Source organism: Pisolithus orientalis (genome assembly GCF_024613125.1).
Source record: "Pisolithus orientalis strain OTSU chromosome Unknown F5J12scaffold_98, whole genome shotgun sequence".
Taxonomy (NCBI): Eukaryota; Fungi; Basidiomycota; class Agaricomycetes; order Boletales; family Pisolithaceae; genus Pisolithus; species Pisolithus orientalis.
In genome coordinates this window covers 46,576-69,189 of record NW_026260879.1, presented here as the reverse complement: position 1 = coordinate 69,189, position 22,614 = coordinate 46,576, and the positions used below count along the sequence as shown (strand labels likewise).

Here is a 22,614-nt window from a genome sequence, read left to right as displayed (position 1 = left end):
ATGTGACAGGTTAGTATGAGACAAGGAACCTGGAATCACGAGAAATGGATCACTCACCACTCGGTCTCCTAGGGGACGATCGTCCACAGGTGGAATGGACTGGCCTCTCCAGCGGTGTGGGCAACACGCAGAGTGGGAAACAACAACTAAACAGGCACAGCCACCCGCTTGTTCGAGCTGCCTTTCGTCCGCAGAGGTGTGCGCCAATACCCTACTCTGCCCCAGCCTCTTTGACTGCTGGTTGGCAAGCCCGCTAATTCAAGGTATTTGGTCCAGCTCCAAAGAATAAATGTGACAAGGGGATGGGCAGGCGGAATGTGAGTGTTTTCTGTTGCACTTCGGGTGGGGCACTGAAGCTGACACTCTTCTACGACAGTCCGGAATGTAATATTTTGTACAGTTATGCTGTATCCTGTTTATTGCCATCAGATATACCAGTCTCTTTGCTCTCGACAGGACTGAAGAGTTGTGAATGGAAGAGGCAGAACGTGTGGCATTCTCCCTGCTCGGTCGGGCTTCGGCGGATATCTCTATGACTGCAACGTACGCTCAGACTAATTCGATTCCACCGAATCAAAAGATTAAGGCTTACGTTCGTTCCTTATCCCTTCGCTGACCGACTCAGACATGCTATCTCCATAACCCCATCATCGTATCCTCGAATATGAATATGATCGAGTAAGTAACTACAGGTGCACGAAGAACAATGAGACAGCAGGATGGTCGGCCCTGTTCCACTGTCATATCCTTCATCTACATTGTCTTCTCGTTCGAATGAGGCGCCGTCACGACGACGGCCTCCAGGGCAATGTTTGCGAGTTCGCCTAATCAATCTCTTATTGACTCGAAATAGTTGCGTCTGCGGAGGATGGGAACGAACTGCCACCCTATCAATGGACTAAGCGATGAGAGCAAGAACGGAAACAGTCGCGACGACGCACGAGGAGTAGTCGTTGGTGATTACAGGTGGTCGACCGTATCGTGGAGGCTGTCGTCACAGAGAATCCACTTAATTGCATATGGGGCGAGTCATCGATCACGCTCGCGTTGCCTTGTAGGGGGCAAATACCGCGAAATCCAATAATGGCCAGCGAGTAGGCTAGCCTGCTGGTGTCTCGCTGGTGACAATAAGCCCGAAAGGCACAGTTTGTATCAACTGAGAAACGCTAGAGAATCGAATCAGGATGCTGGTGTATGGCATATCATACAGGTGAGATGTTGTCCAGGGAGAGATTGTGATCAACTCACGCGACTCATATAGGCCCAACGTTCGGCAACGGAACGGCATCGACGGAACTGCTGACAACCCTGCAGTCGACTTCAATATCCCGAGATGCATCGAAATTCTGTACCGAAACAGCGGATTGCAAATGCGTACGACCGGGTAAACCCATTCATGTGACTGTCTGACTCACGGGGGTACCTGTGCAGGATGGTATCGACTAAGTCAATGATTGTTCCTCTTGCCCCTCCATTGATAATTTCTTCAGAAGGCCAGCGCGTTCGCCAGGAGTACATGAGGTTCGCTAGTGCCCGTTGACACGACGAGAAGAGTCGGTGCTTGGCGTCATCTATCAATCGTGACGCAGAGGGGGGCTGGGGAGCAGGTGCGTAGTACGGCTGATGATAGTTGAAGAGGAAGATGGGCGGGCAGAGTAGACCACTGGCGTGCTGAATTTACAGCGGTTTGCGAAAATAATGTCAATCACAAAATATTTGTGAGCGCGTCGTGAGCTTTGCCCGATATGGAAATGTAGGAATGTGCACTTTCGTCGCCTTCATTTTGTCTACGTACTACTAGCGATGGCCAAACAGCAGCGAGAGAAACTCACAATCAAAATAAACCGACGTCGAGACCTTCCCCCAGCAGATGATGACAAGGTCGACAAGCTTCGGGCTCTTCCGCTTTCCGCAACACCCGTGGCTTCAGAGCCAGTGCCGACAGCACAGGTCGAGATTCTGGATGGAACTTTGCAACACGCTGAGTCCCTTCAAGCACAAGAATTCCACTGTAACATGATTGGCCACACTGACAGTGCCGAGAGCAGCTGTGAGGAGCAAGACTTCACAGCCATGAGTGACGCTGGAGCTGCAGATGAGCCTGATGGAACTCACCACTGTGGGGTGAGTACATTCAGAACGGCTCACAACGACGACAGAACGTGGACAGGCGTGTGGGATTAGACAATCAAGCGTATACGCTGATACAAGATGCTCAACAGAGCAAGTGAGAGGAAAGAGAGAAAAAGAAGAGACGACCTGCGCATACATGCAGCACTAGTATATATACTCCTAGGGTCTAAACAGTACAACACAGCAGGAGGGATCCGCATGCCTAGACGAGGGCACGATCGAGGGAATAGGAGATGTGACGACGTGAAGCGATAGCGTGAACGGTGCTTACGGTGCGTGAGTGGCAAGCGGTAAGTGGTAAGGTAAGCGAACGCTTACACCTGACGGTGTTGAGGTAGAGGATCAGTGGCAATCAGATAGCAAAGAGTCAAATGGTAACTGATAACTTTCATCTATGCATTATTACTGACCGCTTTCCATCAAGGAAAAGGTTCTGGGACTGCATTCATCAACCTCAACCCGATGTCATTTAGAACTTTGTGCGGGCGAAAGCAGCCTGAATGCGGCTCAATTTCACGCTCAGAGGATGAATCATTACTGCAGAAATCATCGAAAAAGGTGTGCACTACTGAAATCCACCATAGTTTACTGCTACTCATGCGGTTAACCAGAGAACTAAAGCTGCACAACGCGAACCCAAGCAACGAAAGAAAACGAAAGTTCAAGCAGATCTGAGTGCAGAGGAAGACTGTTCAACAATAGATGCACCTGTAGACGAACCACGACTGTTCACAGTCTATGTTCAAGTGTGGGCTACCTCTCCGGACTCTCGAAAACCAGGTGGGAAATCTACAAAGGTCTCGGTGACCAAAATCACCTCCAAGGGACCCTTCAAGTGTGATACCACTTCTGCTTTTTTCTCCTTTAAGTCTCGTGTCGCAAAAGCCTTGTCTTGTCGAGTGTCAGCGCTTCCAGTCTCGAAGTTCGAATGGAAGTTTGAGAATCAAGCACAAGGCGCCCCACGAAAGAAAGTTGCCGATGAAGCTGGTTATGAGGCGCTCATTGATGCTGTGAAGGCGAAGCGCCGGCACGAGAATGTGGTTGTTTGGCTTTATACCCCAGTGCCGAAAAAAGATGAAGAGGTATGGCCCCCCTGGATGAACCATTAGTGCCAGCTAATCCGTAATTTTGGAGGATTGGGATGTGGGTGGGGCAGATGGCGCTGATCAGGGCTGCCTCAGCCCCTCTGGCTACTAGTACGTACCCATCCGTATCGCTAACAAACCCGCTAACACAGCTTGTCCTGGAGTTAGAGGGGAGAAGAACGATGCATCATGGACTTGGACAAGGCACCCAATATATGGTCGGCCCTGTCCTCAAGCCTCACTGCGCCGAAGTCACATCGTGTTCTCCAAGATCAGAGTATCGATGGGGATCTGGCCGTACACGCCCCAGCAATGGCCCCTGAGCTCCACAAGGTCCGGTGTTTTCGTTTGCACGAGGTCATGCATAGGGCAAGGGTTGGCGGAGACGTACCGCAGGAAGACCTGGTGACGTATTGGCAATATCTACAATCATCCAATCCCAGAAAATTGTTCCACCGCATGCACCAAATGTCCTCGGCCCCACCCTCGGTCCCGCCAAATCTTTGGGCTCCGCCATGTCCTCACACGCTGATACCCTCAGTCCTCTACTCCCTTCCATCAGGATCCGAATCTGCTCACAAAACCAAGGCCACACGCGACAACACACATCCGGGTCTCACCTCTGTCTCGCGTCCATCAGTAGCCTCATCAACGTATGTACCACTCCAGCGAGATGGAAGAGGTAAGATGTAATACGACAGCGATATCGTCAGCGGCAAACGTCCCATCTATCGAATCGTGCGGTGCCTTAATTGCCAATGCGTAGCCTCGTAGGAATGCATAGGAATACATGAGAAGCTCTGAAAGCTGAAGCGCTGAAAAAATCCTCCCTTTGACTCAGCGCTGCACTTGAGCCTGCTCGTCTCGTCAATGTCATTGGCGGGATGAACTGGGCGCTGCACGAATCCGATGTTGGTGTGGTCGGTCGGCATTCCAGGCTCGTCTAGGTTCCATTCAAAACCAGCTTTCATCCTCAGAACGATAGCCAACTATATCTTCCCTGCATTCAATGTTACCGAAGGATCATTAGGTGGGCACTGGGTAGTTTAATTTTCAGTGGAAGTTTTGGCTCATTGCGGGCGTAGACAACGACGACTTAAGTAGGTCTCTGTCGTCTAGTGTCTCATCATATATTAGACACTCCTTGCAGACGTCGCATTGCGATTTGGGCCTGGTGGGTCCACCTCGCGCACGCACGACATATTTACGGACCACCTTCTTCCTGAACATCGCCTCCACAACCCCGCTTGCGCTCGAACACGGAGTACAGCACACGGCAATCACAACAAGGCGGGCTTCGGTTCAGGGGAGCAGGACGTTCTTTGCGCTCACCGATAACGACACAGTCAGCTGCCTAGACAGCCAGTCTGGCGAGGTTGTGTAGGTATGGAATTCTGTGGACAATGGGTTTTCCCAATTTCCTTTTGCACAGCGGCGCGTAGACACCAGGATATGTCCTTTGTGGTGTACTCCTGCATTCATACGACGCCAGATGCCGTCCATGCGACCGGTCTCGCCAAGTCCAAGGCGGAATACACTCCACGTCATAACTCTCTCCATGGCCAACAGGTCTACCGTTGCGTCTGTCAACATCCCCGCTAACTTCCGGCAGATTTTCCCGGTTTCGTTCTTGACACGCCTATAACTGCAGAAATCAAACTAGGACCTTGTCTGACGTGACTGGAATCATCCTCAATTAGAGCAGCAGTGCTCACCCTTGAACTGAAAGGCCATGTCCAGATTCTACCCGAGGTTAACTACACGCATATGCAAGACATCGGACTCGCAGAGACGGGATAGTTTATTGCATTCACACTGAACGGGTCTGTCCATGTCATGAGGTACAACTGACAGTCTACGGCTGATGTGGGAAATTACCAACGGGGTTCGTATCCGGCTGGTATATTATACATCGCAACCTGACGGGATGAGCAAGCACCGTCACAGACACACGCTGAGTCGTATTTCGCAGGGAGCTTTGGTAAAGCCGGCAAACCTTGCATTCCGAGAGTGTATTGGTCACATGCAAACCGTATATGTATCCTCACCTTTCTCTGTTCTTGTGCCTAGCGTTGAAAGGTACGACGACATGGCAAGTAATTCGCCAGACGTTCATTCCGCCTCTTTCGGAGGGTACAAGACAAGTAACAGGATTTCCATTTCCATTTCCAACATACGGACACGTTGTAAGTAGGGAGGCCTGGGGACAGGAGATGGGGAGACAGCCACGTAGTGCTTAGTCAGACGGACGAGGACGAGGACATGCACTGTACGGCTAGACGCATCAGCCTATAGCTTCCCCCGAGCTCTACTGATTGCTCGGAGGATCTCTCCCACTACTTCAACGTAAGCGATCATCTCTCTTTATCCTCTGCCACTCACTTTTCACTCCACTTAATGATCACTTTCAACGGACGATCTAGTAGCTCTACGAAAGGTATTGGAATGCCATACTGTGATAGTAACTCAAGCTGCAGATGCGGAAGATCAGTGCAGCATGTGGTCAGGGATTCCTCTACTCGTCCCTCCGTCTGCGGAGCTGGTCCTGCTTGGAAAGGCCAGTGCGTTTGCTAGGAGTACATGAGGTTCCTTAGTACTCCACATCGTCCATCAATCGTGACGTAGGGAGGACGGGTACGTTGATAATGATAGTCGAAGAGGAAAGGTGGACGGGCAGAGCAGGCGACTGGCATGCTGAATTTATAATGGCAGTTGGGAACCTGTCATCTGATGTCCGAGGCTACTTTCTAGGTCACCCATCTTTTGGCTGCCGGCCGGCCGAAGGGACGAGGTATGGTACGTGATCATCCAAGTTTCAATGTGTGTTCGAACTGTCGATCATTATATACGTAGAGCCTACAAACGTTGGTAGGGTTCTCCCTCCGAGACGACTGGCGTGCTGCATCCAGAAGCACAATTGGAAGGCTGACATCCGATACCGAAGGCTCTTGTGGTCAGCCATCTTTTGGCAGTCAATTCGCAAAATACAATAAACAACCACTGGTAGGATTCTCCGTTGTTACCCTTGCCCTTGAAGACTAGTCATAGTCGTAAGCTGCTCACATGCCTCAGTCAGATGAGGTAGGATAGGATTCGAAATGAGCGAAACAGCCACCTCTATGCCTTGTCGGCTCGTCAACTCCACAAATTCCAAATTCCGTCCTCTCCACTAATTGCGGCCTGACTTCAGATGCTCTCTCCCTGAACCTCTACACACCGCAACGTCCCCCTGATTACGGAGGTATCATTAAACTTGATAAAATTCCATACCTGCGCGGAGCATCATCATCCGGCTTCTTCTCCATGCACATTTCCACTGAAACGATCCTCCAACCCTTCGTACCCCACCACCCATCCCATAACCTTCATCCACACCAGCCCCGCCTTTGTAACACGTGTACACCGGTCAATGATCAACCAGCACCCCTTGGACATCGTTGCATCTTCCCTCGGGGGAAGATATACCCACCTGGTACAAAATCATCCCTTTGACGCTATCCAGCACATATAACCCGCACGATCCCTTTGCTTCGGTCAACACGACCCACAGATGCCTGTTCAAGTACTTGTACAATCTTCTACGGTCTCCTAAGACCTTCTCAACAACTAATGCCTCTCGACCCGCGTTCCTGTTCAGATTCGTCTCCCGGATCATTTCGCGAGCGCCAAGCGTGATCCCTGTCATGTGGGATATGCGACGTGTACGGAAACGTTGTCGTTGAAGGCGAGACGATGTCCGACGAGCTGTGTGCGTGTCGATAGTTCATCGTTGTCACCATTCGCTCTGGGACTCAAGGCAGGAGATGTGCGTGCGGGAGGACGAGGTGAAGTGAAGGAACGAGACGTGCCAAGGACTTGCGGGCAACTGGAGTATCTGGGTAGATCTGAACCCATATATTGCGTAGTCGACCAATACAAGCCACACACGAAGAAGCTAACGCGTTTTAAAAACGAAAAACACAAACTTACTTGCAGAAACTCATCCAAAATGGCAACAGTGCCCTGCCCATCAGGAACAAGTGATTCGGTCATTAGGCCCCTTATCACAACCTTCTAATAGATCATACCTTGAACGATGGGTGCCGCAGCCCTCACCAGCTTCAGGATGCACGTCATCGCCAGCTAACGGGTCCACCTCGAATACGACCGCACCCACATGGCGCTTTATGTCAGGTTTTTAAAAAAAGAAGTTGGTAAAACTTGCCCATTAGGGTGATGGAACCACATACATTACGCGCCCGTCTCTGCGTCACCAGTACAATAGTCTGTTTCATCGTCTCCTCTTCCTGACCACTGGAATTGCCCAGACGTTCCACATTCCCAGGTACAACATACATATTCACAGCCAAAACCGTCCCTCATACACTGCCAGAGGCCCAACCCAACGCAAATAGGCGCCTCCAAATCACCCGTCCATCGCTCGAGTCGAGACCGCACAAAACGTCATCCACTGTTGCCGTAACAATCACATGGCGGAACCTGAATCAATCACTGTGGAGAGCGGAAGGTGCGTCAGAACTATGCATCGGTCCATATTCGCGGGTGATGCGGCCCAACGTGTACGTATACGAGTGCTGTAGGATACTCTCGGCAAATCGTTAAAGGCAGGTTAGGAAAGTACTGGATATGCCAGTCGATCTGGTGGACGGGCTGCTAGATACACTTAGTTGAGGTAAAGGTACGAAAGTAGCAACGCGGACGGTCGAGAGCGCTTCCTCGCGGGACCACTGCAGAACAACGTGTTTCCATAACTGAAGTGTGCCTGTTGACGTCGTCAGTATAAATTGCGTAATCTTGTTAGTGTCATTAGATCGTCCGTCGAAGGTAACCTTTGGATAGGTAGAGAGTGAGTGGCAGAGAAGGGTAAAGAGAGAGGATTGCTTACGTGTCGAATTACACCTTATCCGTGTGTTGGGAATTGAAATGCGTATCCCGTTACTTGTCCTGTCCCCTCAGAAAGACAGGGGATGAATATCTGAAGGATTGCTCGCCATACCATCGTAGCTGTCAATACCAACACGGGCATAAAGACGAGCGGGGATACATGCACGGTTTGCGTGTGGCCAATACACTCTCACATTAATGTGAGGTTCGCCGTTCTCACCGAAGCTCCCCACAAAATGCGACTCGCTGTGCGTCTGTGACGGTGCCTGCTCATTCCTGTCAGGTTGCGGGGTGGAGAGACAGTCGTACTATCTGGATACGTACCGCGTTCGCAAATTCCCACATGTGTCGCAAATTTATTTGGTCCATTGTCACGTGCCCCCATTGTAAGCAGCATGTAATGGACCACTTGCCATTATAATGGTCAGGTTTGGCTAGATTATAGCAAATATGTGATATTTTATCTAAGATATAGTGCAAATGTGTAAAATATTATGTACAAATACCCATTTTTGGTAATCTTTCAATGACACATGGGTGGCATTGCCATGGCTTATAACGGAAGTGTGAACAGCCACCTTAACATGTATTATAAGGTTCTTATCACGTGCCCAAGAAATTTGCGACATGACATGGGCAGACCCTTCCTGTGTGAATGGGGTAAACTGTTCCGCCCCTCATTGCCCAGCTCACCGCCACTGTGGGTTAGGAACTGATTGGAGACGCGCTAATTAGCCACTCAGACAACTGTGACGACGACGACGGCCTACGACCCCGACAGATGCATCGCCCAACTGATGGACTGCCAACATCTGCCCGAACAAGACATGAAAATCCTCTGCGACACCGTCCAAGCCATCCTCCTCGAGGAATCCAGCATCCGGCCTGTATTAACACCAGTCACCATCTGCGGCGACATTCACGGCCAGCTGTTAACAATACGGAAGCACCGCAGTATGGAAAGCTTGCTGTACGGCGTGTTCGACTATCGAGTCTGAACCTCGCTGCAGTATGTCACCACGCATCCCCGACTAACACCACTTATAACCTATATCAGATCACCGCCGGAGGAGCACTACGCGTACACGGCAGACTTTCTCCAGACATACGTACGCTCGACCAAATTCGCGTCCTGCCGAGAGCCCAGGAGAATCCCCCACAGAGGCACATTCTGCAGTGTGCTCTCAGCCTCCCTCAAGCTGAAATCGTTTGATGATGCTGTCCACAGACCTTATGTGGTCAGATCCTGGTGACGTCGATAATTGGACCGTGAGCCCCCGCGGAGCAGGCTGCCATTCAGGTTAATCCCATATACTCAGTCTACCATCCCCACAGTTCAACCACGTCAGCTCACTCAGCCTTATCACCCACGCGCGCACCAACTCGTTCAAGAAGGTTACAAATACATGTTCGACAACGCCCTAGTCACCGTATGATCCGCGCCCAATTATTGCTAACGATGTGGGAATATGGCGTCTGTGTTAACGCTAAGAAAGGGTGGGGAGCCTGAATTCAGGGCATTTGGTCCGGCTCCCGACAATAAAAGGGACAAATGGACGGACAGGCGGAATGTGAATATTTTCTGTTACACTTCGGCACTGAAGCACTTACATTCTTCTACGACAGTCCGGAGTGTAAGATTTTGCACAATTATGCTGTGTCCTGTTTACTGCTGTCAGATATAACGATCTCTTTGCTCTCGACAGGACTGAAGAGTTGTGAATGGAAGACGCGCAACGCGCTGCATTCTCCTGCTGTGTCTGACCTCTGCGGACATCTCTACGACTGCAACGTACGCTCGGAGTAGGTACGCAGACCAATTCGATTCCACCGCGTCAAAAGATTAAGATTTCCGTCAGGCTTGCGTTCGTTCTTTTTCCCTTCGCTAGCAGACTCAGATGTGCTATCTCCATCACCCCATCACCGTATCCTCGAATATGAACATAATTAGGTAAGTAACTACAGTTGCACGAAAAACAATGAGACAGCGGGATGGTGGGTCGTGTGCCACGCCATATCCATCATATCCATTGTCTTCTCGTTCAAATGAGGCACTGTCACGACGATGGCCTCCAGGGCAATGTTTGCGAGTAATGGCCTGCGCCGTAAGCACTATCAGTTCCCCATCCAGTGCCACCAGCTATGCGGGCACTACAAAACGTACCTCTAATCCCACAAGCTCGAAAAGTTCGCCCAATCAATCTCTTATTGACCCGAAAAAGTTGCACCTGCGGAGGATGGAAACAGACTGCCGCCCTATCAGTGGACTAAACGATGAGAGCAAGAATGGAAACACCCACGACGACGCACGAGGAGTAAGTCGTTGGTGATTACAGGTGGTCGACCGTATCGTGGAGGTTGTTGTCTAGAGGATCCACTTAACTGCGTACGGGCGAGTCCTCGATCACGGTCACGCTGCCTTGCAGGGGGCAGACACTGCGAAATCCGATGACGGTCAGCAACTTGGCTAGCCTGTTGGTGTCTTGCTGGCGACAATGAGCCCAAAGGGCGCGGTCCGCACCAATAATGAAACGCTAGAGAATTGAAGCAGAGTGTTGGTATATGACGTATCATACAGGTGAGATGTCGTCCAGGGAGAGATTACGATCAACTCGCGACTCATATAGGCCCAGCATTCGGCAACGGAATGGTGACCATGGAACTGCTGACAACCCTACAGTCGACTTCAGTGTCCCGAGACGCATCGAAATTCTGTACCGCGAAAGTGGATTGCAAAGCGTATGACCGGGTGAGCATATCCATGTGACTATCCGACTCACGGGGGCATCTGTGCAGGGTGGTATCGTCTAAGTCAAGAATTACTCCTCTCGTCCCTCCATCGATAATTTCTTCGGAAGGGCCAGCGCGTTTGCCAGGGGTACATGGGGTTCGCTGGCGTCCGTTGACACGACGAGAAGAGTTGGCGCTCGGCGTCTTCCATCAATCGTGACACAGGGGGACGGGGCAGTAGGTGCGCAGCACGGCTGGCGATGGTTGAGGAGGAATATTGGCGCGCAGAGTGGACGACTGGCGTGCTAACATCAAAAGGGGAGTTGGGATCCTGACATCTGATTTCGGGGGCCACTTTCCGGATCAGCAACTTTTGGCTGCCGGCTGGCCGAAGGGATGGGACCTGGTACGTGATCATCTAAGTTTCAATGCGTATCCGCACTGCTGGTTGTGATGTGTAGAGTCTACAGGAGGTTGGTAGGGTCCTCCCTCTAAGAACGACTCGCGAACTGTGAGGCCGACATTCGATTCTGAAGGTGCTTGAATCATTACGTACAACAAACAGCCATTGGTAGGGCCTTTCATTGTCACCCTGTCCTCGAAGGCTAGCCGCAGCCTGCTCTTGGATCGAAGGTAGGAAAGGATTCACAACGAAACAAGACATCCACATTTATACCATCATCGGTTCGTCAGCTCCAACCTCCGTCCTCTCCACTGATTCTAGCCTCCTTCAACACGTACCATCCAACCATCGAATCCCCATCACCTTAACATTCGGTGGCGCGAGACACCCATGAAGAAACGCGAATATGATTGGGTAACAGAACAAGGCGCATCCTCCAAAGAGTTCCGGACAAGGAATTGTTGGGGTTGTTGTGGGATACGTATTAGGTGAATACATCGTGTTAGCATATTCGCAGATGGACAGCTTTGGTTGGCCCGGATAGGACTACGCATATTTGCAAAGGATGCGACGACGTCAGGAGGGGTATGAGGACGATGAGCAAAGACTACGAAAACAGCACAAAAATACGAACAAAAAAGTGACCCGCTAAAGGAAGAAATACAGACCAGATGTAACAACTAGCAGTCCCCCCACACGCACGTCAAAGGATTTCTAGCACTTTCGTTCGAATGTTCTTCGAGGTAATGTTGGTTCCGAGTCCCGAGACGACAATTTCCCTCTCCGCAGCCACCCTCTTGTACGTTCCATTCGACTGCTGTACTAGAAGCAACGCATTGAACGGCTGTCCAAGACGAGCAATCATCTCCAGTGCCCGGGTATGGTTGTCAATCTGAGTGGCAGGGACAGTGGGTAATGGCGCAACTTCATGCGGGTCAGAATCAGTATCGGACTCCGAGTCATCGCCCCAGGTAACCCCACCATTCGGACCTCGGATATCATCGATCCATGGATGTGCGAAAACGAATTTCTGTGTTCCATTCAGCGAGAGCTGGTCCGCGGTCGTGAACTCCACTTGGCCAAGTCCCGATACCCGGGCACGATATAACTTTTCAATGCCTCCGCGTAGCTCCTCAAGACTTCTCACAGGGAAGATGATACACGGGAGGTGCAGACGTCGGGCTGCAAAACGCGCGGGGGAAAGATGGCTAATCTTATTACATATAATGCGCGCTTCTTCTCTGGCCAACTTGTAACGTAGCTTCGTGATGCAACTTTCCATTTCGTTCCCTTCGAGTGATGGGGGGCTGCAAGGAATTTGGCTGTAAACGGAAATAGAAGCCGGGAGACAACTGTTGTATGACGATGACTCTCCTGACCATGCAAGCACAGTGACCTCGCCGGTGCGAGTTACGATCTCCTCTAGGAGATGTCCGAGAGCGTTGGTTCCTTCGCCATAGCAGGGGGTGATATCAGACTTGAATATGCCGATCAGAGAGTATGCAATGTCTTCGTCCTTTGTCGCGTTGCGTGTAGAAGCGAGACGAAGTTTTTCGCGAACCCCAAGGTTGTCTGGAGAGAAGGAGACGATGGTTCCGGGCAGAATCTTGATAGCGTCCGCCAGCTCTTGCATGATCTCCGGAGATTCCTTGTGGTTCTCGCTATCATCGCCGAGGTATAGTTTCCACTTGGAGTCATAGAAAAAGATGACATTCGGTGAGAGAAGCTCTTGTAAAGTCCAAGCTCGGGTCATCCATTTACTACGCGCAAGGTCCCCAGGCCTGGATGGATGCACTACACCGGCAAGGAACACAAGTGTGGCCGCCGAATTCGCATACCATCTGTACATTGAAGTAAGGGATTCGTTAAGGATGGAGCTGTTGAGCTTGTCGATACAACACGTATCCGACCAGGCCCAATTGTAACCGAGCTCGCGCGTTTCCTTGCAGAAATCATGCAACTTCTTATTCAGGAGCGTGTCGGGGAGGTCCCACACGGAGTTGACTTCGTTGACATCCTGGACCGGAAGGTCCCACACGGATTTGACTAGCTTGACGTCCTGGAACGACGGCTCCTTCCCCTGCCATGCGTGCGAGAACATGACGTATGCGAAAAATCTTTTAACCACAGGTCGGATCCGCGTCTTGTCCACTTTTTTCGTCATGGATGATACAAGTTCTTTGAAGCTCGGGTCGGCCTTGAATATACGCATCCGCTCAGCCTCGTCGCAAAGGCGACCAGTAGTGACATCGATGACGACGAAGGGACAACAGATCTCGCGGATGATGGAATTGATAGCCACAATTGTGTCGGAGGGTGAAATGTAGTTCTTACGGAGTTCTATGAAACTGTTATTTGTGGATATTGGATTCATGTAGGAGAAACATACGGAAGATTGCAGGGTCACGGGACCGTTCGATGCTATATAGCATGGACTTGAAAGCCTCAATCGCCTGGTCATATTGCTTCGCGCCATGAAGTGCCACGTGCTTGACCTCATAGCCCCAAGGGCTGGAGGGATCTGCTTTCACCGCCTATACAGCAACTGTAAGGGAACCCACTCATACAAGAAAGATATCATGCATACCTCGTTTGCATCCTGTAGTGCATCCTCCCACAACTCTTTTGCAGCTCGAGCTCTGCTTCGTTTAATGAGCAGCTTGGCGGGACTTTGAGGACTGAGGGACAACGCAGCAGAGTACTGTGTTATCGCCTCATGATGTTTTGAAGATCTAGAAGCATTATCGCCAATGCGCTCAAGCGTTGCAGCACATTTTTTGGTGAAGGCTGATGACAGACATGAATGTGCACGTTAACTAGAAGTTACAAGGCACACCTGAGATCCAATCCGCAATTGGGTTTCTCTCCTTGTCTGATGTCCGGATGATATTGAGGAGGATCTCCGTGGCATCGGCTGTACGTTCTTCAGCATAGAGGGTCTCACATAGACATTGCTGGGCAGCGATATCCAGTCGGTTGAAACTCCACCCAAATATCTTCATGGAGGGTTGAATTAATAAGGAGTGCTCGTAACAGCAGAAGACATACGAGCGAGATTGTCACTAGCGGAGGACATCGTTTGTTCTTTGGGGCCAGGCTCTTCGCGTGTTCCATCAATGGTATCGCATGTCCGTAACTTCCCTTCTTCAGGTACATAATTCCAAGCACCTGTGCGGTGAATCAATAGCGATACTCATGTCTGCGTCACGCAATGCACGTACCTGGGTGTAGAGGTATGTGGCGTCGTCGTCGTCGTCACTGTTCGCTGTTGTAACAAGGTACTCCGCGCGTGTTATCCCGTCTTCTTGATTTCCGGATTCAAACACAAGGATCGACTGAACGGAATGTAGATTAATTGTGAGAACGATCTAGATCACTTGCCGCACCTTCAACAGTAAAAGAAATCTGATGTCGTGCAGCTCACAATCAAGAAATGCAAAGTCGAATGTGCGTAGCGCACCCTCTCGATCGCCATGGCCAAGTAGAGCAATCGCCATCGCGATATGGCCTATAGGTGATCGCTGAGCCCGGAGGGACTTGATGTGTATGTGAGCAACCATACAGATGGAGCGGTGAGGAAGCAGACTCACTTCTTTTGCATCCTCTATTGCAGGTGCCAAACGTTTAAGTCGTGTTCGTACAAGTGCGCGATTTGCTAGCACGTAGTGATTAGGGCTTGAAGTGCTCGCAATCTCCTTTGACAGAAGCATTTCGGTTTGTGTCGGATCGTCATGTGTCCACGACTCGAAGGCCTCGCTACTCACTTCTATGAGTGAAAACTGAGAAGTTGACGACGGATTAAACCATCACGATGGACACAAGAGTAGCGCGGTGGTTATTAGTGAAGTGAGCCTCGTGAGTGGATATACACTTACGCTAAAGGGAGGGACAACTCTGAGATCGTGAATTGTGATATTCCTGCCATTTCCGCATGCGAGATACTGCCCGCTTGGAGAGACAGCGACGCATATGGGCCTTTCGGTGTATGTGATAATGCTACCGATCTGCTTGTGGGACAGACAATCCCACAGCAAAACTGATAAATATGTGGCACATGCAATGAACCTGCCGTTGGATGCTATACGTAGTTTGGATTGGTTTTCATGGATGGACCACTCCGAAGATGAGGACTTGGAAAGGTCGTAACAGATGAGTTTGCCTTCGCCCGCGACGAACAGTTGCTGTCCATCAGGCGACCAGGCCAACGAAGTACACGACGAAGAGGGGCTGGTGTCACCGCTTTGCCACCCATGATTGAACAAGATATAGCCACTGTCGGAGCTGTAGACACGGATACCTCGTGCCTGCGAGATAGTAGCAATTCGAGTGCCGTCCGGAGAGAACTTGACATCAAGAACAGAAAAATGTTCGAGGCAAAGGAGTCGTTTGCCGGAAGGGAAGCTGAATATCCGGACGTTGTGGTAGTCCGCAGTGGCAAGTTTAGTACCGTCGCTCGAGATATCGACTGTTCCTACATCACGGTGTTCTCCGAACGTGCGCACTTTTTCATGAGTGGCAGCATTCCAGAGGATCGCCTCATTTCCGCTCTCTCCAGACACGATCCACCGGCCATCCGGGGAAACGGCAACAGAATAGACAGTGTCATTCGCTTTCATGGTTGGACCCTGTTGCTGTCCGTCTTCAATCTTCCATCGACGAATTCCGCCATACCGCGAATATCCTGCTACGACCTGACCTTCGCCCGCAAAGGCGACTGTGTATACATTGTTCTCAGATCCAATTTCGATCCGTTTCGCATCTTAACCGCCACAGCGAACTGTCAGTAGGGCCGCCTCAACCTCTGACTGCTGGTACGCACACATCGTCATTGCTAACAAGCCCGCTAACAGAGTTTGTCCTGGACCTTAGATGGGAGAAGAACGATGCATCATAGACTTGCTCGCGGCGCCGAATATATGGACGGCTAGTTCCTCTCGCATCCGTGCACACAAGTCACATTGTGTTCTTCAAGATCAGAGTATCGGTGGAGATCTGGCAGTGCACGCCCCAGCAATGACCCCTGAGCCCCACAAGATCCGGTTTTGGTCTACACGAGGCCACGCATAGGGGAAGGGTCGGCGGAAACGTGTCGAAGGAAGACGTGGTGACGTATCTACGACTATCCAAACCCAGAAAATTGACTATCGCATGCACCAAATGCCCTCTGCCCCGCCCTCGGTCCCGCCAAATCTTTGGGCTTCACCATGTCCTCACACTTGCCGATACCTTCTCACCAGGATCTCAATCTGAATCTGCCCACTCGTCAACACGTGCCCACCTTAACGAGACGGGAGAAGCAAGATGTAATACGACAGCGGTATCGTCACTGGAAAACATCTCATCCATCAAAACGTGCGGCGCCTGACTTGTTGATACGTAGCCTCGCAGGAGTGCATAGGAATGCATTACAAGCCCTCGACGCTGGAGCACTGAAAAAATCCTCACTTTGACTCAATGCTGCACTTGAGGCTGCACTTCGCGTCGCTGTCATTGATGACGGTGAGGTGAGCACTGTACGAATCGATGTCGCCGTGGTTGACCGGCATTCCAGACTTATCGGGCTTCCACTCAAAACCAACTTTTATGACGAGCTCATCTTCGCAGCGAAGGCCAGCAACGTCTTCGCCGTACTCGGTGCTGCAGACGGGTCATTAGGTGGGCACTGGGCAATCTAATATGCAATGGAAGTTCTCATTCGTCGCAAGCGTGGAGGAGTATCCACGGCGGTGACGACCCTATCATGACATTCGACATGTACGACGACTCAAGTACATGTCTCCGTCTGACGTCTTGTGGTCTAATAAACATCCTTTATAGATGTCGCAATGCTCTCTGGACTTGGTGAGTCCATTTTGCGCACGTAGGACACGTCTCCTGGCCACCTTCTCCGCTGACGTCGCCTCCACAACCTTGCTGATACTCAGACACACGAAGTACAACACACAGCGACCACAGCAGGGCGTGTTTCGGTCGCGGGGGCACGGGACTCTTTGCGCTCGCCAATGGCGAGACGGTTCGTCGCTTCGGCCACCCGTCTGACGACGTCGCGCGTGCATGGAGCTCTGTAGACAATGGGTTTGCTTAGTATCCTCCTTTACAGCGACACGTTGACACCATGATAAGTCTCTTGTGATGTACTCCTAGATTCTTACGACACCAGACGCCATCTGCGCGATTAGTCCCGCCATGCCCAAGGCAGCGTACCATCTCCCCGCCACCAGTCTGTTCATAGGCAACGGGTCCACCATCGCATTTGTCAACATCACTGTAAACCTCGGAAAGCACGTGCTCGATTTTATCCTCCTTATGCCAGACATCGGACTCGCGGAGGCGGGACAAGACGGGTCTGCCCATGCCTTGAGGTACAATGGTGAGTCCTTACGACCGTTACGGGATCTTACCGACGTGTGTGCGTATACACCCGGCGTATTCTACATCGCGGCCTGACAGAGATGAGCAGGCACTGTCACACACACCCTGAGTCGCATTTCGTAGGGGCCTTTAGTAAGGGCGGCGAACCTCGCGTTGCGCGAGTGTATTAGCCACGCGCAAACCGTCTATACATCCTTGTTTGTCTCTGTGCTTGTGCCAGTGTTGAAAACGACGATATGGCAAGCAATCCGCCAGATTTTTTCATCCCACGTCTTTCTGAGGGTACTAGACAAGTAACGGATATCCATTTCCACTCCCAACACACAGATACGGTGTAATTCAACACGTAAGCGATCATCTCTATTTATTCTCTGTCGCTTGCTTCTCATCCCACTCAAAGGTCACCTTCGACGGACGATCTAGTAACTCAATCAAATTGCAGATGCGGAATATCAGCAGAGTACGTGACTATGTGATGAGGTCTCGACTATGTCAAGGATTCCTCTGCCCATCCCTCCGTCTGTGGAGCTTGTCCTGCTCGGAAGGGCCAGTGCGTTTGCCAGGAGTACTTAAGGTTCACTGGTACTCGAGGTCGTCCATCAATCGCGACCTAGGGGGATGGGAAGGTAACGTGGATAGTACGTTGATGATGATGGTTGAAGCGGAAGGTGGACGAGCAAAGTGGACGACTAGCGTGCTGAAATTATATGAGCAGTTGCGAGCCTGACATCTGATTTCAGGGGTACCTTCCGCGCCAGCCACCTTTGGCTGCGCTGGCCGAACAGAGGAGGTTTGGTACGTGATCATCTAAGTTTCAATGTATGTCCGAACTGCTGATCATCATATGCGTAAATCCTATAAACTTTGGTAGGTTTCTCCCTTCGAGACGACTGGCGTGCTGCGTTTATAACGACAACTTACGACATCTATGCAACAAGCAACCACTGGTAGGGCTCTCCGTCGTCACCCTTGCTCTCGAAGGCTAGTTGTAAGCTGCCCCCGAGTCGGACAAGGTAGGATGGGTTAAAAACGAAGTAAAACGAAGTTTCCACATCTATACCTCGTTGGCTTATCAACCCCACAAATCGCAACCCCCCATCCCCTCCGCCGATTCTAGCCCAGACCTTATATGCTCCTTTCCTCAACGTCCAAGAGGCTTTGTAGACGGATGTCCACCTTGACTGGGGGCCTTTATCTATGGAAGTATCATCAGTCTTGATTCGTGTATTGTTCAGAATCCTTGCAGCCACCAAATCCACATCTCCCCCACATTTGGTGGCACCCGACACCCATAAAGAAACACGAATATGATGGGATAGGTAATAGAACAAAGTGCATGCCCCAAAGGAGGTGCGATAGGCGCAACTCCTGATCAACGATGTCAGCTTCCTGCACTCCGTGAGTTACAAACATGGGGACGCTAACCGTAACCCTTGCACCGTCAGTTACGACCCCAGTGATCCATACTCTCCGCATTCACCCGTTGCCGGAGGAACCATCTCCACACGAACCAAGAAGAGAGACCGGGGCGTCTAATCGGCGTCGCTCACCTCATGGGATATCCTAGAGCAATATCGAAATCGGGCCCGTTGATTAGAAACTGCGGTTGTGGATAGCAAGACCCATTAGCTCCAGTTATTCCTCGACTGTTATCTGGCCGAATTGCAACCTACTTCTCTTGTGGCTGTCTCCACGTCTAAGGTAATGTATCCTTCGGAATCCCAGGTAAATATGATCGTCGTCTTAGAGGATCCTGTACAAGCGAAGAACGTAAGCGAATCCAAATCTTCCGTATGTGCCGCCGGGGTGAGAAAGGAGGAACTTTGGCGTACTAGGTGTGCGGGGTGGTAACCAAATCGTGCGCATTGTACACGACCTGAGCAGCAGTATTGATGTGATCAGCATGTGGTCAGATACGCAAGGCTCGCGTATGTATCTGTGTGGTGCATGCGTGCAGCTGGGGGGTGGAGGTACCTATTGCAGGTGCAGGGAGTGCCCCAACACGGGAGCGAGGTGAGTAGCGGGAGCATGAGGACATCCTCGCTTCAGGCGCCCAGATTATCCTATTCCCAGCATGCTGCGTGTCTCCGTATATGGTCGGCACGTTCCTCAAGCATCAGTGCATACAAGTCACATCGTATTCTTCGACATCAGGATACCGATGGGGATTTGGCAATACACCCCCAAGCAATAGTCCCTGAGCTCCACACTGAGATCCGGTGTTTTCGTCTGCACGAGGTCATGTATAGGGCAAGGGTTGGTGGAAACGTGTCGCAGGAACAGCTGGTGCAATTCCTGAAAGTTATCCACCGTACGTATGCACCAAATGCTCTCTGGCCCACCTTCGGTCCCGCCAAATCTTTGGGCTCCACCGTATCCTCACACTTGCCGGTACCCTCAGCCCTTAATTTCCTCTTGCCAGGGTCCGAATCTGCGCAGAAAAACAAGGCCTCAGGCAATGATAACACAGTCGGGCCTTACCTCTGTCTCACGTCCATCAGTAGCCGCGTCAACGTGTGTACCACTCCAGCGATATCGTCAGCGGCAGAAATCCCATTCATCGAATCGTGCGGCGCCTCAATTGTCAGTGCCTAGCCTTGTAGGAATGCATGAGAAGCCCTGAAAGCTGAAGCGCTGAAAAAATCCTCACTTTGACTCGATACTGCACTTGAGGCTGCTCGTTGCGTCAATGTCATTGGCGGGATGAGCTTGGCGCTGCACGAATCCGATGTCGGTGTGGTCGACTGGCATTCCAGGCTCGTCTAGGTTCCATTCCAAACCAGCTTTCATCCTCAGAGCGATAGCCAACGATATCTTCCCTGCACTCAATGTTACAGACAGATCATTAGGTGGGCACTGAGTAGTCTACTATTCAGTGGAAGTTCTAACTCGTTGCAAGCATGGAGGAGCATCCACGACGACAACTCAAGTGCGTCTCTGTCGTCTAGTATCTCATTATGTTCCGGACACCCCAACCAAGGCCCCACTCAATGACAACACACCCGGGCCTCACCTCTGCCTCACATCCATCAGTATGTGGTCAGCTCCTGATGACATCGATAATTGGGCTGTGGGTCCCCGCGGAGCAGGCTGGCTATTCGTCAGAAACGCAACCCGAGAGGTACATCGTTCATGCCATTCAGGTCAATCGCATAAATTCAGCACACCATCTTCATAATTCAACCAAGTCAACTCGCTAAGTCTTATCGCCCGCGGCCACCAACTCGTTCAAGAAGGCTGCAACTACATGTTCGACAACGCCATAGTTACCCTATGGTCCGCACCCAGTTACTGGTGCCGATATAGCAGCTTGGCATCGGTGTTAGCTCTGGGAGAAAGTGGGGAGCATGAATTCAAGGTATTCGGTTTGGTTCCCGAGAATGAGGGGGACATGAGGACGGGCAAGCGGAATGTGAGTATTTTCTGTTACACTTTGGCTGGGGCACTGAAGTGCTGACACTTTTCTACGACAGCCCGGAATGCAATATTTTGTATAGTTATGCTGTGCCATGTTTATACTAGAACATGGCCGACGCCTTGTTTACTACGCTGGAGCGCGGTCACGACCGGTGGGTTTTGCCGTGCGGAGTCAATTGACAAGCAGATGCGCGGATGTCGAAAAAAGCGTCTCATTTCCGGGCTGGAGTGACCTTGTAAACAAGGTGATACTAGTCTCGTTGCTCTCGACAGGACTGAAGAGTTGTGAATGGAAGCCCTAGTACACTCAGACGTGCTATCTCCATCACCCTATCATCATATCCTCGAGCATGAACAAGATTGGGCAAGTAACGACAAGTGCGCGAAGAACAATGAAACCACAGATGGTGGACGTTGTGCTTCCGCCATACCCTTAAACTCCACTGCCTTCGAGCTCGAATAAAATGCTCTCCCGACGATGGCCTCCCGGACAATGTTTGTGAGTAGTGGCCTGCGCCATAGTTATAGATATTATTTCCCTACCCAGTGCCACCAGCTACAGAGCGTCCACAAAACGCACTTCTACTCCCACCAATTCGACGAATTCGCCTAACCAATCTCGTTGACCCGAAAAGATTGCGTATGCGGAGGATGGATTCTGGAAATGGACTGCCACCCTATCAATGGACTAAACGATGAGAACAAGAATAGAAACACTCACGACGGCGCACGAGGAGCAAGTCGTTGGCGATTACAGGTAGTCATCCGTATCGTGGAGGTTGTCGTCTAGAGGATCCACTTAATTGTGTGCGGGCGAGTCATCGATCACGGTCACGCTGCCTTGCAGGGGGCAGACACTGCGAAATCCAATAACGGCCAGCAACTGGGCTAGCCTGTTGGTGTCTTGCTGGCGACAATAAGCCCAAAGGGTACAGTCCGCACCAATGATGAAAGGTTAGAGAATTGAAGCAGAGTATTGGTATATGGCGTATCATACATATGAGATGTCGTCCAGGGAGAGATTACCATCAACTCCCGCACCTCATATAGGCCCAGCGTTCGGAAACGGAGAATCGCGTCCACGCAACCGCTGAAAACCTTACGGTCGACTTCAGTATCCCGAGACGCGTCGAAATTCTGTACCGCGACAGTGGATTGCAAACGCGTACGACCAGGTGAGCATATCCATGTGACTATCCAATTCACGGGGGTACCTGTGCAGGATGGCATCGTCTAAGTCAAGGATTGCTCCTCTCGTCCCTCCATCAATAATTTCTTCGGAAGGGCCAGCACGTTTGCCAGGAATACATGAGGTTCGTTGGCTTCCGTTGACACGACGAGAAGAGTCTGGGCTCGGCGTCGTCCATCAATCGTGACGCAGAGGGGGACGGGGAAGTAGGTGCGCAACACGGCTGATGATGGTTGAGGAGGAAAATTGGCGGGCGGAGCGGACAACTGGCGTGCTGGATTTAAAAGGGTAGTTGGGAGCCTGACATCTGATTGCGGGGGGTACTTTCCACGTCAGTCACCTTTTGGCTGCTGACTAGCCAAAGGGACGGGACTTGGTACTACGTCATCATTCAAGTTTCA

At 51.1% G+C, this 22,614-nt stretch overlaps 6 protein-coding genes across 6 annotated transcripts; 4 read left to right on the top strand and 2 right to left on the bottom strand.

Moving 5' to 3' along the window:
• Nucleotides 1-1,803: 1,803 nt before the first annotated feature.
• On the top strand, nucleotides 1,804-3,242 carry F5J12DRAFT_930340 (uncharacterized protein; the record flags this gene model as incomplete). Its single annotated transcript, XM_051749537.1, has 3 exons — nucleotides 1,804-2,077; nucleotides 2,558-2,691; nucleotides 2,718-3,242. The coding sequence occupies 3 exons, from the start codon at nucleotides 1,804-1,806 to the stop codon at nucleotides 3,240-3,242; spliced, it is 933 nt and encodes a 310-aa protein (XP_051594421.1).
• Nucleotides 3,243-4,422: 1,180 nt separating this feature from the next.
• On the bottom strand, nucleotides 4,423-7,239 carry F5J12DRAFT_973957 (uncharacterized protein; the record flags this gene model as incomplete). Its single annotated transcript, XM_051750139.1, has 10 exons — nucleotides 6,688-7,239; nucleotides 6,528-6,602; nucleotides 6,436-6,447; nucleotides 6,282-6,387; nucleotides 6,207-6,256; nucleotides 5,601-5,689; nucleotides 5,396-5,493; nucleotides 5,172-5,214; nucleotides 4,551-4,857; nucleotides 4,423-4,470 (listed from the first exon to the last, which is right to left on the bottom strand). Exons 1-10 carry the CDS (start codon nucleotides 6,901-6,903, stop codon nucleotides 4,423-4,425), a joined length of 1,044 nt encoding a protein of 347 aa, XP_051594420.1. The 5' UTR covers nucleotides 6,904-7,239.
• Nucleotides 7,240-8,869: 1,630 nt separating this feature from the next.
• Nucleotides 8,870-9,034, top strand: F5J12DRAFT_707005 (uncharacterized protein; the record flags this gene model as incomplete). Its single annotated transcript, XM_051740579.1, has 1 exon — nucleotides 8,870-9,034. A coding segment is annotated over one exon (165 nt), but the record flags the coding sequence as incomplete, so codon positions are not given.
• A 2,904-nt stretch (nucleotides 9,035-11,938) lies between these two features.
• F5J12DRAFT_898845 (uncharacterized protein) lies at nucleotides 11,939-16,064 on the bottom strand (the record flags this gene model as incomplete). The annotated part of the gene is made up of 10 exons (XM_051748138.1): nucleotides 11,939-13,575; nucleotides 13,625-13,769; nucleotides 13,823-14,022; nucleotides 14,072-14,231; nucleotides 14,284-14,403; nucleotides 14,457-14,570; nucleotides 14,622-14,771; nucleotides 14,826-15,014; nucleotides 15,111-15,994; nucleotides 16,055-16,064. The coding sequence occupies 10 exons, from the start codon at nucleotides 16,062-16,064 to the stop codon at nucleotides 11,939-11,941; spliced, it is 3,609 nt and encodes a 1,202-aa protein (XP_051594418.1).
• A 375-nt stretch (nucleotides 16,065-16,439) lies between these two features.
• Nucleotides 16,440-18,558, top strand: F5J12DRAFT_898844 (uncharacterized protein; the record flags this gene model as incomplete). The annotated part of the gene is made up of 8 exons (XM_051748137.1): nucleotides 16,440-16,625; nucleotides 16,704-16,890; nucleotides 16,941-17,003; nucleotides 17,053-17,076; nucleotides 17,160-17,299; nucleotides 17,380-17,640; nucleotides 18,348-18,402; nucleotides 18,479-18,558. The coding sequence occupies 8 exons, from the start codon at nucleotides 16,440-16,442 to the stop codon at nucleotides 18,556-18,558; spliced, it is 996 nt and encodes a 331-aa protein (XP_051594417.1).
• Nucleotides 18,559-20,641: 2,083 nt separating this feature from the next.
• Nucleotides 20,642-21,064, top strand: F5J12DRAFT_728892 (Metallo-dependent phosphatase; the record flags this gene model as incomplete). Its single annotated transcript, XM_051741922.1, has 2 exons — nucleotides 20,642-20,735; nucleotides 20,796-21,064. The coding sequence occupies 2 exons, from the start codon at nucleotides 20,642-20,644 to the stop codon at nucleotides 21,062-21,064; spliced, it is 363 nt and encodes a 120-aa protein (XP_051594416.1).
• Nucleotides 21,065-22,614: the final 1,550 nt, after the last annotated feature.